Source organism: Rhinolophus sinicus, linkage group LG18 (genome assembly GCF_036562045.2).
Source record: "Rhinolophus sinicus isolate RSC01 linkage group LG18, ASM3656204v1, whole genome shotgun sequence".
Taxonomy (NCBI): Eukaryota; Metazoa; Chordata; class Mammalia; order Chiroptera; family Rhinolophidae; genus Rhinolophus; species Rhinolophus sinicus.
In genome coordinates, this window is record NC_133767.1 from 5,341,718 (window position 1) to 5,357,472 (window position 15,755).

General features: G+C 47.1%; 1 protein-coding gene and 1 long non-coding RNA gene across 5 annotated transcripts in view; one reads left to right on the forward strand and one right to left on the reverse strand.

Moving 5' to 3' along the window:
• Positions 1-15,427, forward strand: part of MARF1 (meiosis regulator and mRNA stability factor 1) — a 32,253-nt gene extending 16,826 nt beyond the window's left edge. For all 4 annotated transcript variants that reach the window (XM_019710364.2, XM_019710365.2, XM_074322780.1 and 1 more), the window contains exons 14-27: positions 344-580; positions 709-828; positions 1,533-1,708; positions 2,917-3,137; positions 3,902-4,044; positions 4,213-4,346; positions 4,991-5,193; positions 5,342-5,569; positions 5,787-6,017; positions 8,040-8,252; positions 9,423-9,483; positions 9,567-9,677; positions 11,021-11,191; positions 12,917-15,427. In XM_019710364.2, the coding sequence (XP_019565923.2) occupies positions 344-580; positions 709-828; positions 1,533-1,708; positions 2,917-3,137; positions 3,902-4,044; positions 4,213-4,346; positions 4,991-5,193; positions 5,342-5,569; positions 5,787-6,017; positions 8,040-8,252; positions 9,423-9,483; positions 9,567-9,677; positions 11,021-11,191; positions 12,917-13,155 (2,488 nt within the window). In that variant the 3' untranslated portion in view covers positions 13,156-15,427. The remainder of the gene's footprint in view (positions 1-343; positions 581-708; positions 829-1,532; positions 1,709-2,916; positions 3,138-3,901; positions 4,045-4,212; positions 4,347-4,990; positions 5,194-5,341; positions 5,570-5,786; positions 6,018-8,039; positions 8,253-9,422; positions 9,484-9,566; positions 9,678-11,020; positions 11,192-12,916) is intronic.
• LOC141569464 (uncharacterized) lies at positions 11,442-12,440 on the reverse strand. The gene is made up of 3 exons (XR_012493145.1): positions 12,151-12,440; positions 11,910-12,034; positions 11,442-11,572 (listed from the first exon to the last, which is right to left on the reverse strand). It is a non-coding gene; the product is annotated as an uncharacterized LOC141569464 (long non-coding RNA).
• Positions 15,428-15,755: the final 328 nt, after the last annotated feature.

Below are 15,755 nucleotides of genomic sequence, written 5' to 3' on the forward strand. Positions count from 1 at the left end.
ACATTTTTGAGCACCTTCTAAACTGTAAGCTGTGCAACTGGTCTGACCTGATAGCATGTGTTAATTCCCAACACGGTAGATGCTCAACTAGTGACAATGGAGTGACAGGCTGGGGCTCTGTCATTGGAATGCAGAGCTGGGAAGACACAGCCCTTGGCCTCGAAGGTGTGCCAGGCATCACTGGTTCCTACTGAATGAATTTATAGCAGGATTATTCCAATTTTACTTGTGCAGAGACAGAGGCACCATTCTTGGTTGAAGCCCTTTACGTGAACGGGACGGGGGTTTTTGTAGAATCAAAGAAAAATGTTCTAAGTCACTGTCTCTTTCTCCTTGCTTTTAGGTTTGGACACAAGTTGAATGTGTCAGATTTATATAAATTAACAGACACGGTCGTAATCCGTGAACACGGAAACGGAAGACTGGTGTGTCTCTTACCCAGCAGCCAGGCTCGACAGAGCCCGCTGGGGTCTTCCCAGTCCCATGACGGCTCCTCCACAAACTGCAGCCCAATTATATTTGAGGAGTTAGAATATCATGAGCCTGTCTGCAGACAACATTGTTCCAGTAAGGATTTCAGGTAGACTTCCTGTTTCTCTCTAGAAATAATCCTTTTGTACATGGCCGTGGAATATTGGTCAGAATTACCTTGCTAACGTTTCAGACCACTAGGAAATGTCAACGAATCGTTTGTCCTCTTTTCTGCAGTGAACATGAATTTGATCCGGACTGTTACAAGATTCCTTTTGTGATTCTCTCTCTGAAGACGTTTGCGCCCCAGGTTCACAGTCTTCTGCAGACACACGAGGGCACTGTACCATTATTAAGGTGAGCGTGTCAAAACCGTTGTGATACGAGGCCATAGTTCTCCTCCTTACAGAAGTCTGCCCTGTCTGTCCACACCTGTCCCCAAGCAAGTATCGTAAAACACTTCATCCTAACGTCATCAGCCTTGCCGCCAGTTAAAATATATCTGAAATGGATCCATTCACTCAGTATTTCAACAAGAAAATTTTTGTTTGTGCTGAATTTTTGAGACAAAACCATGAATAGCACAGTTTCTTCTCCACAGAAGAGGTTCCTCTAAGGGCTGGGCTAGAAGTGTGCACAAGTGCGACAGGAGGTGTACGGCCCGCAGAGGGTTGTAGATGGCAGAATTTGAGCGAGAACAGCGCTCTGCCAGATCCCCTTTCAGCACCATGCCCACCTGGAGGCAGTGCAGGGCCAGAGCAGGGCTGAGTGGCCTCGAGGCCTGCCATCCACGGGAGCAGAGGGCTAACTCACTTGGAGTCCAGGTGCCTTATTTTTAATTCCCTCTGCTGGAAAACTGTCCCAGGATTTCCAGTACCACCAGAATGCATTAAGAGGTAAATTCCCAGTGATTGACTCCCTGGGACCTTCATTTTAACTCCAAACCCAGATTGTGGCCATTGAAACGAAGTATTTCTCAATGGCTACATTTACATAAAGGCCTCTGTTTAGCAGGCGCTCTGCTTGTCCATTATTTTCATTAACCTTTGTTCTTACTTCAGCTTTCCAGATTGTTACGCCGCAGAGTTTGGTGAACTGGAAGTAGTGCAGGAAAACCGAGGGGGCGTTCCCTTAGAACACCTCATCACCTGTGTTCCAGGTGTCAACATCGCCACTGCACAGAATGGTGTCAAAGTCGTGAAGTGGATTCACAACAAGCCCCCACCTCCAAACACAGGTGGGTGTCAGTGTTTGGTCCTCCAGGGCCTCCATCCAGGTCAGAAGAGGCTGTTGGTTGTTCCCTTAAGCAGCAGCAGTGTTGGCCAAGCGGGAAGCAGCATAGGCATCTCTTTTGATCTAAAAACTGCTCTCTCAAGTGCGAAGGTTTAACAGAACTAGACTTTTTCAAAGTACTAGCATCAATTATGGGAAACATTTAAAACCCAAATTCCACAGTTACAAATCTCTCTAGCTACCTGATTTTGTGAAGCTTTGCAACTTGTCCATTGACTGGCCTTTTAAAATTTTAGTTTCAAGTATTTGAAGGAAATATCTCTGAATGCAGATTTACTTTTGAAATTCATTTTGGTCGACATTTCTGACTTTAATAAATGTGCAAACAGATTTAACTTCAATAGCCCAGGACATTTGCACCTGGAGTTGGGTGAGTTTCTGAGCTCTGGGCGTGCCCCGCGTTGCAGATGTCTAATCCTGCTACCTGTGAACTGCACCTCACAGTATTGCCTTCATCCCTCAACACTTCCTCCTTCCCTCCCCCTCTTCCCCTGCTTGACAGGAGGAAAGGTGTAATAATCAGGGAGCTCTCTTTGTACAAAGCCTCTCACACACCTCCTCCTGCCCTTCCCCTCAGTCCTACACTACTCTGGGTCCTATATGTTATGCTGTTAAAACTTCTTAATTATGTGAACGTTCAAAATAAATGTAAAACCGGTTTCTTAGTTGTATATCATTATGTTGCACTGTTTTCCATGGTTTCCTTGGGCAGTGTTTTCAGATGCTCTGGGGGTTACTTAGAGTCTTCTGGCCTACCTGCTTGATGACCATTTATAAGTTTGCTACCGTGGGAGAGTATGTTCCACGTGACCAAATTACAAATGGATCTTTGAAATACAACCAATGTACAAGCTGGAAACTTCCTGTGTATTTTCACTTCTGCTTTAAGTTAACCCCAGTGAATTATGCTTTACTTTGGCTACTTTGACAAGTAGTGGGAAAGCATTTGCCAGCCCATAAATAAGTGGGGCTCGCCTGTTAATGATATGATACCTGAGTAGAGAAGCTGAGAAGGAAAGTGGCTGTTTGTTCTCGTCTGCGTGGTCATGATTGAGCCCACGTGAAGGAGTGCAAGGTTAGCTACCTTTCTTTCCGCTGATGAAGTCATGCTTTCTGTCTTATGCATGTTCTTTTTTCCTCTCCACTCTCTAGACCCTTGGCTTCTGCGTTCTAAAAGTCCTGTAGGTAACCCCCAGCTGATCCAGTTCAGTAGAGAAGTGATTGACTTACTGAAGAGCCAACCATCCTGTGTCATACCAATTAGTAACTTCATCCCATCCTATCACCACCATTTTGCAAAGCAGTGCCGGGTATCAGACTATGGATATTCCAAGCTGATTGAATTATTAGAGGCAGTACCTCATGTGCTGCAGGTAAGGAGTGCGAAGGGGTTACTGTGTAAAGACAGGGCTGTTCCTCCCTGGCTTTGGCCAGCTCAGCCAAACAGACAGGAAAGCTGGTAACCTGACTGATTCCAAAGCAGCCACTGCAGAGCAAAACATCCTGCACAAGCTTTCTTTGGAGTGCAGGAAACATACATAGGGTGGCTTCTTAATTTTTCAGGAAGCTACGAGCTTCCAACTGAAAGGAACTCCATAGAACACCGAAGGGCATCTTCCTTCCAATCTCTGTAGACTGACCTTCTTCCTAGCACAGCCCGCTCCAGAACTGTTCACTATTGCATAGGAACTGCCTTACCTTTCTTATCGATGAAGTGCAGACCAGTTATAGGGCTGGAGCCTAGCGTTGGTTTCCAGCAAGTCTTTGTGAATTTACAGTCATAATAGCTTCCCACTTGTAAAACAGTTTCCCACTTGTAAAAATGGTCTGAAAAACTGGAGCTGTCTTTTAGAGGCAAAATTATTTGGCCAAGCTCATAATATGCTTTTCGTTTCTGTACTTGTGACTATTTGGGAAGAGTGTGCAGGGCAAAAAACAAAAGGTCCCAGGCCCCTGAGCAGTTGTCTGTTTAGATCTCTTACAGTTTGTTGATCTACCTGTGTTGCAGGATGCAGATATCATACATAAAGGGAGTTGTTCTCTGAGGCAGTAACAGGAAAGAGAAGAGCCAGCAACGAGAAAGTCAATATCTGCCAAGGTCTTATGAGTATAATTAATCCAAGTGTTTGATTTGCAGATTCTCGGAATGGGCTCCAAACGTTTGTTGACACTTACACACAGGGCCCAAGTGAAGCGTTTCACTCAGGACTTACTAAAACTTCTCAAGTCCCAGGCCAGCAAACAGGTCATCGTGAGAGAATTCTCACAGGCTTATCACTGGTGAGTTGATGAGAAGAAGAAAACCAAAATGGAAGCAAGTATGTTAAAATAGCTTTTCTTCCCCCAAATTTTAAATAATTACCTAATTTTCCTATGTAGCATTCTTTTGGAAAACTTACAAAGTTATTTTGGCAAGTCTCACTCTTTATTTCCATGGTTTAAATCTAGGTGTTTCTCAAAGGACTGGGAAGTCACTGAATATGGGGTCTGTGAGTTGATGGACATCCTGTCAGAGATTCCAGACACAACTATTTGCTTGTCCCCGCAAGAGAACGAAATGGTGATCTGTATCCCCAGGAGAGGTACACAGACTGGAATTTGCTGGCAGAAAGTGGTCTGTCTCAGGTTATCTGAACATGGCGCCATACAGAGGAAGCATTTCCCTCCTCCTCTGTGGTTCCTGACGATTCCACGGAAAGTGCAGTGTGAAGACTGCTCTGCTCTGCTCTGTAGCGAATCCTAGGTCCTTCAGAGTCGGTGAAGCCATGTGTTGAGAAGAAAAGCAGCTAGTTTTTAAGAATTCACTTTAAGGGGCGTAAAGGATATAACCGGCACTTTCTTAAAATGCCTCTCCAGCCTGTCTGTGGCTGTTTGTGCCGTAGTTATTCAGTTGAGAGCTGTATGTCTGCCATGTTCACATAATGGGGTGGAAGTGGGAGACGGGGCGGGGGTGGCAGGGCGGCTAGCTTATAAGATGAAGTTGCGTGTGTGCGTGTGTGTGTGTGTGTATTTCACTGTCTACCATGATAGTAACAAGAGTTCCTGGTGTTCTGCTCTTGAGCGAGTTGAAACCATCAGCAAAGAGAGAAGAGTATGTGTGTTTTAGGTATGTGCTTGGAAGGCAAAGATGATGTCTTTTGCAATCTGTGCATCCGACTACAGTAATAATAGGAAACATGAATGAGGAGAAGGTTGTGATTTCTGTCTTCTGTTATTGCCGTTGAAGAACGTACCCAGGATGAAATAGAAAGGACAAAACAGTTCTCCCGGGATGTTGTTGATTTGCTGAGGCACCAGCCCCATTTCCGGATGCCTTTCAATAAATTCATCCCCTCCTACCATCACCACTTTGGCCGACAGTGCAAACTCGCATACTATGGGTTTACCAAACTACTTGAACTTTTTGAAGCCATACCTGATATTCTACAAGTAAGTGACGAAAGTCTATTTTTCCGAACAATACATGGGGAAATGTTTTTTTTCCTGAAAAGTAGGGAGTTATGAAATAGGATGAAACTTTGAAATATTTCTATCAGAGAATGAACGTTGTTGGCTCATTATCTATGTGTTTTCCAAGGTACTGGAATGTGGAGAAGAAAAAATCCTCACTTTGACAGAAGTAGAACGATTCAAAGCTCTGGCCGCCCAGTTTGTTAAGCTCCTCCGGTCCCAGAAAGATAACTGCCTTATGATGACAGATCTGCTCACAGAATATGCCAAAACTTTTGGTTACACATTTCGTCTCCAGGACTATGATGTCAGCTCAGTGTCAGCTTTAACACAGAAACTCTGCCATGTTATAAAGGTAAACAAGGTTTTGTTTCTGCTTCAGGCTCACCTGAAGTGTTGGTGTGGTGTCCCCAAGAAGCTCAAAGCAAGCCCACTCCCCTGACTTCAGTTTAAGAGAAAGAACGAGAGATTTCCCCGCTATGGGTCTCATTACCCAGAATGAAACGAGCTGAGCTGGGTGTGGCCCAGGTTGTCTCTCGAGCTGGGATGAGTTTGAATTCTTGTTTCCCCAGGTGGCTGACATGGAATCCGGCAAACAGATCCAGCTCATCAACCGCAAGTCCCTGCGCTCTCTCACTGCCCAGTTGCTGGTGTTGCTGATGTCTTGGGAAGGGGCCACCTGTCTTTCTGTGGATGAGCTCAAGAGACATTATGAAGCCCTCCACAGCACTCCTCTCAACCCCCGTGAATATGGATTCATGACCTTGACCGAACTTCTGAAGAGTCTGCCTTACTTAGTTGAGGTACGAGTGCTGACTTTGAATTGGGGTATTTCTGGATTGCCTCATGGTCCAGATTAGAGGACGAAGAGCTGGAAGGGACCAATCGGTCATTTTATAGTTGAACAAACCAAGGCATAGGGAGGTGCAGGCTCCCTGCCCAAATGAGTGACAAGCTAGACCTGAAGCCCTGGCCTCCTGATTCTTGACCTGGGGTGCTTTTGTCCTGCACCAGGCCAGATTTTGCTACTGTTGTTACCTCTTCCTGAATTAGAGGGATTAGGGGGTGGTTTCATGTGACTTACCAGCCAGACACAGGGCAGAAAGGAAGATTGGCTGGCCGGCCACCCAGGAGCCTTTTAAGAATGGCACTTTAAGATTAGAAGAATCAGAAGAGGATACTACAGAAATAGATGAGGTGCTAGAAAAAACTATCAACATTGACTAACGAAGGTAAAAACTAGACCAATTACCACAAAGGAGACATTAAAGATCATTGAAATTTTGCCACTGAAAAAGGCACCAGGACCAGATGGGTTAACAGTTGGGGTTCAACTAACCCTTAAAGAATAGATAACTCCAACTTCTTAAAAAGCATTTTAGGTTGCATAAAGAAAAGACACAAAGCTCACTACTTCATTTTATGAAGCCAGAATAGCTTGAATACCAAAAGCCCAGTATAGTCCCCCAACAGAAAATGATTCTAAACAGCATGTTAACCAACAAAACCCAGCAACGTACGGAGAGAATGATGTACCAGTGTCCCCATATAACCATGTGACTGGTGGTAACTAAAAGATACTGACAAAAACTCTCACCTTGGCCAAACATTAGTCAGACTCCCGAACCTCCCTCTGGACTAGACCTCAGATTGAATGACAGTTAGTAGTGGATGTCTTAGGAATTTTCCATCCATCAACGTCCTCCACCCGCCTTGGCTGTGAATCCCCATTTTTATTTTTTGTACAGTTGACCTTTGAACAATGTAGAAGTTAGGGGCATCAACACGCCGTGCAGTTGAAAATCCACATATAACATTGACTCCCCAAAATCTTAGTTGTCCCTTGGTATCCATAGGGGATTGGTTCCAGGATACAGGATACCCTCCCCTACCCAGGATGCCAAAATCCACAGATGCTCAAGTCCCCTATACTTGTCTATAAAGTGTCCTTCCGCATCAAACAGTACAGGTATTTATTGAAAAAAATCCACGTATAAGTGGACATGCGCAGTTCAAACCCATGTCATGTCGTTCAAGAGTGAGCTGTATTTGGAATTGAGCCCAATTCTATTCTGAGGTTATTCCTCTTCCCCTACCGCATAGTTCCTGAATCCAATCGATTTTTACCTCTTTCACTACTGCCCGTCTCTGGCTTTCTTTCCTAATAGCAAACCCCATGTTTTCTGAACTCCGTTACTCATCTGTTGCGTGAGCACTGCTTCTAGGCAGTGAGGCGTGTTCAGCCCAAATGCCTGTCCGTGGCTGGCTGAGGCTGGGAGGCCCCTCCGCTGGCAGATCCTCGCTGCCCAGGAAAGACTCAGACAAGGTTTATGGCAAAGCAATGGCTTAATTTACTTGAGGACAGAGGAGCTTTGCAGTCTTGCCCTGACTGCGTTGGTTGGGGTTTTAAGTTTTTTTAAGAACGCCAGTGTTATCATCGTGCGTCACGTGCTCCTTGGAACACCACTTTGGGAGGTGACATCAGTGGGCTCAGTCCTCAGGTCTGAGGCCGGTTTACCTCCCCTCTTCACCGCCTCGCTTTGGTTTGAGATCCCAGGTTTGCCAGCTGCCTTCCTTTCTGACAAACGATTTCTCCAGACCGCCGTCCGCTTAGACTTGCACACAGCACTCAGCTTTGCTCAGGGCTTCGGCTTTCTCTCGGAGGAGGTCCTTGAATGAGTCCTCCCTCCTCCTCCTCCTCGGCTTGTTGTCCTTTCAGGTTGACCTGGCACCTTGCCACTCTCAGCTTGTGGGAGGCCCTCACTTGTGGGGGGCAGGGCCAGTCACTGTGGGAGTATCTAATGCTGCATTTCCTCTTGGACCAGGTTTTCACTAATGATAAGACAGAAGAGTGTGTGCAGCTCACCAGTCTGTACTTGTTTGCCAAGAACGTGCGGTCTTTACTTCACACTTACCACTACCAGCAGCTTTTCCTTCATGAATTTTCCGTGGCCTATAGCAAGTATGTCGGAGAAGCACTGCAGCCCAAGACTTACGGCTACGGCAGCGTGGAGGAGCTCCTGGGAGCCATCCCACAGGTGCGTGTCTCCTGCAGAGGCTCCCTCTCCTGAGCAGTGAGGAAAGGGCCGGCATGGGGAACACACCCTCTCAGAACATACTGTTTGCATGAGATGAATGAGTTTTAGCCTTTCTCCTGCCTTCTGCAAACCTTCACTCATTTCCTGCACGCCAGGTGAGTAAGTCCTAGACCCTGCCCTCAGAAAGGTGTCGGGTCTCAGAGAGGCGGACACCTGAGCAGGTGGTGAGGAGTCAGCGTCAGTGCAGCCCACCAGGCGGGGGGCGGGAGGGGGTCCCGGAGTGGAGTGGTCAAGGATGTGTAGGAGTTAGCCAGGGGGTGAAGAGGGGCGGGGGTGGTCTGGGTAGAGGGGACAGCGTGAGCAGATGCAGAGCAGTGACATTAAAAACCAGCATTAAAAACCGTGCTGGAGCTTGACAGTGAGGGAAGAGCTCAGTGATGGACGGCTCTGCTCCTCCAGGGAAGGAACAGGACTCCACAGGGAGCGAGGGGCGGAGCCTCAGGTTTGCGTGTGGGAAGCACCACCATCACTGCTGTCCATGGTAGAGCTGAGAGAAACAGGAGGGGAAGGTGGGGAGCCCGGCCAGGATCCTGGCCATTGCCAAGGTCGCGGTGAGAGTGCCGAAGGGCTGGAGCCTGAGTGGACATAATAGAGGAAGTAGGGAAGGGCCACTTGGTGACAGATGCGTGTGGGGAGGCAGGGGCCAGCCCTCGGCTGAGGAGGTGGGGAGCAGCAACACTCCAGAGAGGGTTTGCTTTAAGGACCAGGAGAAGGAGCTCAGAGTGAGGGGTCTGCGCGAGCTCCGTGAGTTCTGTGGGGTGTGTTTAGTTTCTGGGAAAAAATAGTAAGGGCTCTCATGGGAGAACTCTTCATTTATAGACCAGAACTGGTGTGGGGAGACAGTCTTTTTTTAAGAGCCATAAAGAATATTTTTAAAGCTGAATCTCAGGATTTTTAGACTACACAGCTTTTTTATAAGGGACCTGTTTCGGCCAGCCTCTGTTGCTTTAAAAGGTAAAGAAAGAGCATAGATATTTTTTTCTTGGCATTAATTCAGTTTCTACATTATAGAATGTTTAAAGCAGACTCAGTAGGTCCCATTAATCCTGAGTTGTAGGGCTTATGTCCCCTCCTTGTCCCTGCCTAACCAGAAGTATGTCTTGTGTGCAGGTGGTCTGGATAAAAGGACATGGTCATAAGAGGATTGTAGTGTTAAAAAATGACATGAAAAGTAAGTAAGCACCACCCTGTCCTTGCTCCAGAAAGCCCGCTCCTCTCACTGACTTCTCCCTCTGATGGTGCTTTGCCCTCCAGGTCGGCTTTCCCCCGCCAGTCATGAGAACCAGCTGTCAGCTCCTGAGCGTCTCCTGGAGGTGCCCGAATCTCACCCAGCCTCGGGATTCAAACTTGGAGCAGGTGGTGATGGTAAGAGAGGAAAGACAGTGAAGATGGTGAAATTCTAGGTGACATGGCTTGGAGTGACACGGGGTGGCTTGGGTGGGGGCATCAGTGGGTCATTTTCATTAATTAAAGTAAGTATTCATACATTTTCCAAAGCAGTCTGGTATTTGGTTAATAGGGAAAAAATCTGGCCTATATGTAATAGCATTTTATGGTTGACTGGTTAAGATTCTTAAAGGATGTTGGCACCCCCAAAATGACAACGGTCAACGCAATTCAGATGTTGAAGGGAAACGTTGTTCTGCCCCTGCTTAAAAGCAAATTTCAAGGCTGCTGCAATGGGGTCCACCCGACTGCACTAGGGAGAGATGAAGCTCAACTCTGAATACAACAGGGACAAGTGGGGATTTACAGTCAAGGAGCAGAGCGAGGGCGTCGGTGGACGGAAAATTACCAAGAGGAGACATGGGGCAGGGATTCCAGCCAAACCGAACTAAGAGGGTTCTTGCTAAAGGCAGGCTGAGGACTCAGAGCATGGCTGGGGGTTCTCGATAAGCTGACTTCCCAAGATTCTTGCTAAGACTGGACTCGGCGAGGACAGGACAGACAGAGAACACCAAGGTCTAGTGGAGAAGGGGGGTCAGAGGAGCCTGAGCAAAGCGAGGTCAGGGACAGTCTTTGTCATAGGTCACAGGACCTCCCTGGGACAGACGTGCTAGTAACTCATCTGTTCTACTGAAAACAGCATTGAGTCACATAGATTTCATCCCTGGAGATGGACATCAACTTGCTTAAATTCTACAGCAATTTGAACTTCATTGAAAGATTTTTGAATCCACTGCTATGGATGAGAATGGTATCTTTGTAGGACTCTTGCTGGATAGTTAACTGCTCTGTGTTCTGTGTTTATAACTCAGTTTCGCAGCTTTTTACATGTCATAAAGCACCTAATGTCACTCATCTCCCTCAGCTGTCACCACAACCTTCAGCAGTAGGCATTCCCATTGGACAATGGCAAAACTGGAATTCTGGGAGGTTAAGTAGCTTACCAAGACCACTCAGCTCGGACCCAGGTCTTGTAATGCTGAGCTTGGCTCCTCTAACCACTTTGGACCCCTTCTCAGGGTTTCTTATCCACCCTCTGTGGAAGCTGTGGAGCCCTTTCTCTCAGGCGGGGCCTGGGGGAGGGAGATCCTGGTTGCGGCCTCTCTACAAAGAAACGCCCAGACCTTTCTGTTAGTGGTTTTCTGAACCTGAGTTTCTGAGTTCTCCCTAACGCTTTTCATCCTGAAGGCTTGGAAAGAAAGCCGGAGGCACAAGCCGGTGGACTGCCGCCCCAGCAGCCACAGCCTGTCTTCTCTGTGCAGGGCCCCGGCCGACGGAGCGCGAGCTCCTCCGCCTGACCACCGCGTCTCCCGTGGACCTCCTGTGTGCCCCCGTCCCCTCCTGCCTGCCGTCCCCTCAGCTGAGACCAGACCCTGTCATTCTCCAGTCTGCTGATCTCATTCAGTTTGAGGAACAGCCTCAAGAGGCGTCTGGTAGGATGCACTGTGTTGTGTGCTTTGCTCTGTGGGCTTAAAAATCAAACCATGATGCCAGTATATTAATTGTTTGGTAGAGGTCGGCACAAAATACCTGTGCTGATGATTCAGGACCCGCTTTTCCTGTCAAGGTTCCTCCACAATTGGGGTCACAGCCTGAGGTGGTTTGGGGAGCAAGCAAAGCAACGATGGTGGGTCTTGAGGGTGATGTACCATAGGTGGGATCTAAAGGAGGTGCACTCGTGACCAGACATACACGTCAGCTCTGGTCTGGTCCAGAGGGTACGGGGGCCTCAGGAGGGCCTGAGTAGGGGAGGGAGGGGACATCCCTGTCTTGCATCCCAGGCGCTGGGCAGCGATGTGAGGAGGAGAAAGGAGCTGACCGCGTTGAGCTCTGATGTCATGCTGGCCTGGCTCGGCGCTCACACTGCACTCAGGGCTGGCAGACTCGGTCGGTCACATCTAATTCTCGCCACAGCTCTGTAGGCTGGGTGACAGGCATCGCTTGTGTCACAACGAGATGAATCTGGCCCTAGGCGGCCTCAATGGGAAGTAGCAGAGTCAGGATTCGCAGCCAAGGCCTCTCGTCTTTGTGCGGCATCAGCCCTCCTGGGAGGACGGCCCACCTGCTCTGTCCAGGTCCTGCCCTTGTCGTCTTCACCTGTGGTAACCAGTCCTTCCCCACGCTGCTGGTGCTGCTTTCCAGGCCACGGACACAGCGTCCTGAGCGCTGCACCGATTGGCACAGCCGGTACTCCTCTTCAGCAGCATCCGGCACTGTTGCTCAGGGAAAGAACTGTGGCTGTTTATCTGGAAAGTAGGATACGGGGAAGATCTAGCCTGTGGTGAGAGTGGGGTGTGTTCCCCTGGAATGCCCAACTAGAGCTGCTGGGAGCTTGATATTACCCCTTCCGTGGGGCTGCAGCCTTGGTGCGTTTAATATACATGAGTTTAGCCGTACGCATGTGACAGGAGAGAGAAAATCATTTGAATGGTGTGGGCAGTTCTGTTATCCTCTCAGCGAGTGTCAGCCTGCGAAGGGAGCTGGGGCTCTGCTGTCCCCTCTGTCACTCACCTTCTCTGGACTTTTGGTACAGGAGCCGCTTGCACACGCAGTGGGAGTCTATCATGTAGCAACACATGTCTTTCAAGCAGCATGGCTCTGTACATACAGCAGGTTAATTGTGGCTCAGCTAGAAGAGCAGCCTGTGACTGTGGGAAAACCAGCTGTATCGGACGTCTGGATTTTTCAAGGGCAGTTCTGACTCTGTGCAGCTCTCCCCTCCCCCCGCCCCACCGTCCCCGTGCACAGGGAGGTCCTCTGTCAGTGGAATGGCTGGGGCTCCCTGATACCAACGCCCCTTCTGCCTGCAAGTCTTTCAGTCAGTCACGTGTGGTTTATGGGTCCTCAGCTGCCTACCTGATAGAATGGGCAGAGAATCCAAAGTGGGGGTAGAAAATGTTTTAAAATCATTGCCCATTGATTTGTAGCCAAAAATGAGAATGTCTGTAACTTTGTAATCCAGGGGAAAGCTGAGATGCAGTTTCTAAATACTGGACTGTGACACCTAATATTGGTCACACAGCCAATGTGTAAATTGCGGCATGGGTGTGACGATGGGGGGTTATTTTAAAAATATTTTTTGAGAAAATACAAGTGTTGAAAACCAACACTTCTGGCAGGTCCTAGAACTAAATCTGTTTGCTTTCCTGTGTTTACAGAAATTATGATTTTAAGCCAAGAAGAGAACATTGAAATTCCAGTAAATAACGAAAAGCCGACCTCTGCCTCCAGCTCCTCTTGCATCTCAGCTGCTGTCCCTGTGCCTCCCTGCCCCTCCTCGGAAGCCCCCGAGTCGCAGCTCAGCAAGGACCCTGTGGAAAGCCCAGCCAAAAAGCAACCCAAAAATAGAGTAAAACTGGCAGCCAACTTCTCCCTCGCACCTATAACCAAGCTTTGATTCAATCTGAACCTAGAACTAGGGTGGGAAAACACTGTCTGATTCTGCACACAAAAGTGGGCTCAAAAACACAGCCTTTGCTGTTTCCATAATGTTTTGTTTCTTTCACATGGAACCTAGCTTTGAGCTGAAGTTTTTCTTTTTCCCCCCTCCTCCAATTATTTGGGAAAAAACCAAAACAAAACTTCTGGCATTTGTTAAAGAATCCTTAATATATTTTACCAAATTTTTTTAAATTACAAACTATGGTGGTATTCCATATGCAGAAAGCAGTAAGAACTCGGCTGGAAGGAAGTGGTTTTACTTCCATTAAGCCCCATCAGTGGTCTAATCCCACACGTAGCGTAATTTAGTCTCTAAGCCTTTGCTTATTGATGTTTTCAGACAGTATTATCATTTGCATGACGTGACTTGAAGCAAAGCCTGGTCAGTGACTGCGTGTTCACACACTGAAGGAGAAGGTGGGCCCGGAGGGGAGAATGTATTTTCAGGTTGCATGTGAAGGTTCCTGGCTCCCATGTGACTTGTAAGCGTGCCTTGATTTTTATTTAACTGTGTCTGTAGTTGACAAGCGTGGCTTCATTACAAAATCTTTTAAATGTTTCCACTTTGGGGTTCCATTGAGGAGCTTTCTAGAAAGTTGAGGATGTTTTAAGCTTCCCTTTTATGTTAAGTTCCAGTTTGATGTGCATCAGGTTAAGGACGAGGAGTTGGTCTTGGTGTCGTGAGTTTAAAGTCAGCATTTGGATTCCGGCACACATTAGTGTGTGTCGAGAGGCAATGTTGGGAAGAGAGTCTGATTTTCTAAAATATGCATCAAATGCATAAATTACAAATCAGAGCTGAGGGGAGGTGCTTTAACAGGGGCGGTATCGATACTCTTTCCACTAGGAAGACACAGAAATGCTATCCATACATATGAAGGCCAAGGTTGATCAACTGAACCTTGTTTTTGTAATTTTAATGCTGGTTTTGGTAGCTGGGAAGCTTTATGTGTGAGTATGTGTTTGTGTGTCTTTTAATAGTGTCTGCTTTTACTCGGTTACTTCTCGCTGTTGGAAGCATGTCCAGGATTTTTGTGGTATCTGATGTTGGCATGTGAGAAAAGCCAGCCTTTGAGGGAGCATTGCCCTGGGGAATGATCTTCGCCCTGAGGTGGCTGAGGCATCCGGTGACGGGTGGCCTCTCACCCCTCCTGGAGAAACCTGACATTTACAATGGGTTGTATTTGTTGGGCAAAAAGGCGGATTCATTCATAGAGCAGAACCTGTTGGCAGGTCTTCCACTAGTTAGATGGTTTCTTTGGGGGAAATGTTTATATTTTGTGATTTCTAGAAAGCCAGAAAATGGGCTCTGATTTCATAGCCAGCATTTTGATAAAATGCCACAAAATAAGGGCTATAGAGAGATTGTTGCAAGTTAGATTTTTGTTCCCCAAATCCTTTAAATGAAGCCAGTGATTCCCAGTTCTCAGCATATGGCCCCAATCAAGATGGAACAACACTGGAAAAGTCTTCCAAGCGTGATGGCAGTGTACAAATCCCTCTGAAGGCATTTCCTCTACAGACATAGTGTGACAGGAAGTACAATGCAAAGGCGCAATTTTTTTTAAAGAAGCTTTTAAACTGCGTGATATAGTTGGTGTTGAGAACATCAGTTGCCTTATTCTGAGATTTCATAAGGCTGAGTTTGCACGCTGGGACATTAGTTTTGCTCACATGTAAAGAATAGTGGACTTCAAAAATGTTAAGAGGTACCATTACAAGTCACTGGGAACAGTCTCAAAGAACAGCTTCTTTGGGCAGCAGAGAGACTGAAATTGTGCGCTGTCGTGTGAGTGTGGTCGCATCCCTTGCTGGAGGTGCCAGTCAGCTTGAGAGGCGTGTGTGACTCTCACAGTCGCTGTTTGAAGACAGAATACAGCGCGAGCTCATGTTTGTAATGTACTCCACAGTGGCCAGTCCAATTGCTATCTATTTTTTTATCCAGAGGCTTAATTAAATGATATAAAATGATGTTATGAGAATTAAGACAATGAAATTCTTTATTTCTAGGTGGAAAGATGTACCTGGATAGGTTTATCTGTTTAAAAAGAAGAAGTTATCACCAAAAGCCCCTTTCCCGTCTTGCACTGTTAGTTTTGGATTGGGCTTGGGGGAAGAGATGTTTTTCTTAACCGTCAACTTTGTTTGATTACTTTTTTTGTGGTTCAAGTGCTGTTTTGTGTGTTGGGACCAAACAGTTGTCAATAAACTTTACAAGCAACCATCTAGCATTTTCCAAGTGAGTGTTCTGTTTGAGGGGAAGGATTACCGACCAGTCCCATTCTGTCTTTTCATCTGGGGTTCCCCCAACATCTCACCCCCTTTGCGTATCTGAAGTGGAGAGCACACTGGTCTGACATTTTGGAGGCCCTCTGAATTTGGCATCCAGCCCTGGCAGGTGACAGGATACTAGCCCTTTGTGGTCAGGACCCTCTGAGGTTTCCAGACCAGTTCCAATTTATAATCATGGGTGGGGAGAATATAATAACCATAGTACGCTCCGGTTATAAAACGGATAATTCCTCGGCTGGCTCTCCCTGTGAAAGAAATCCATTT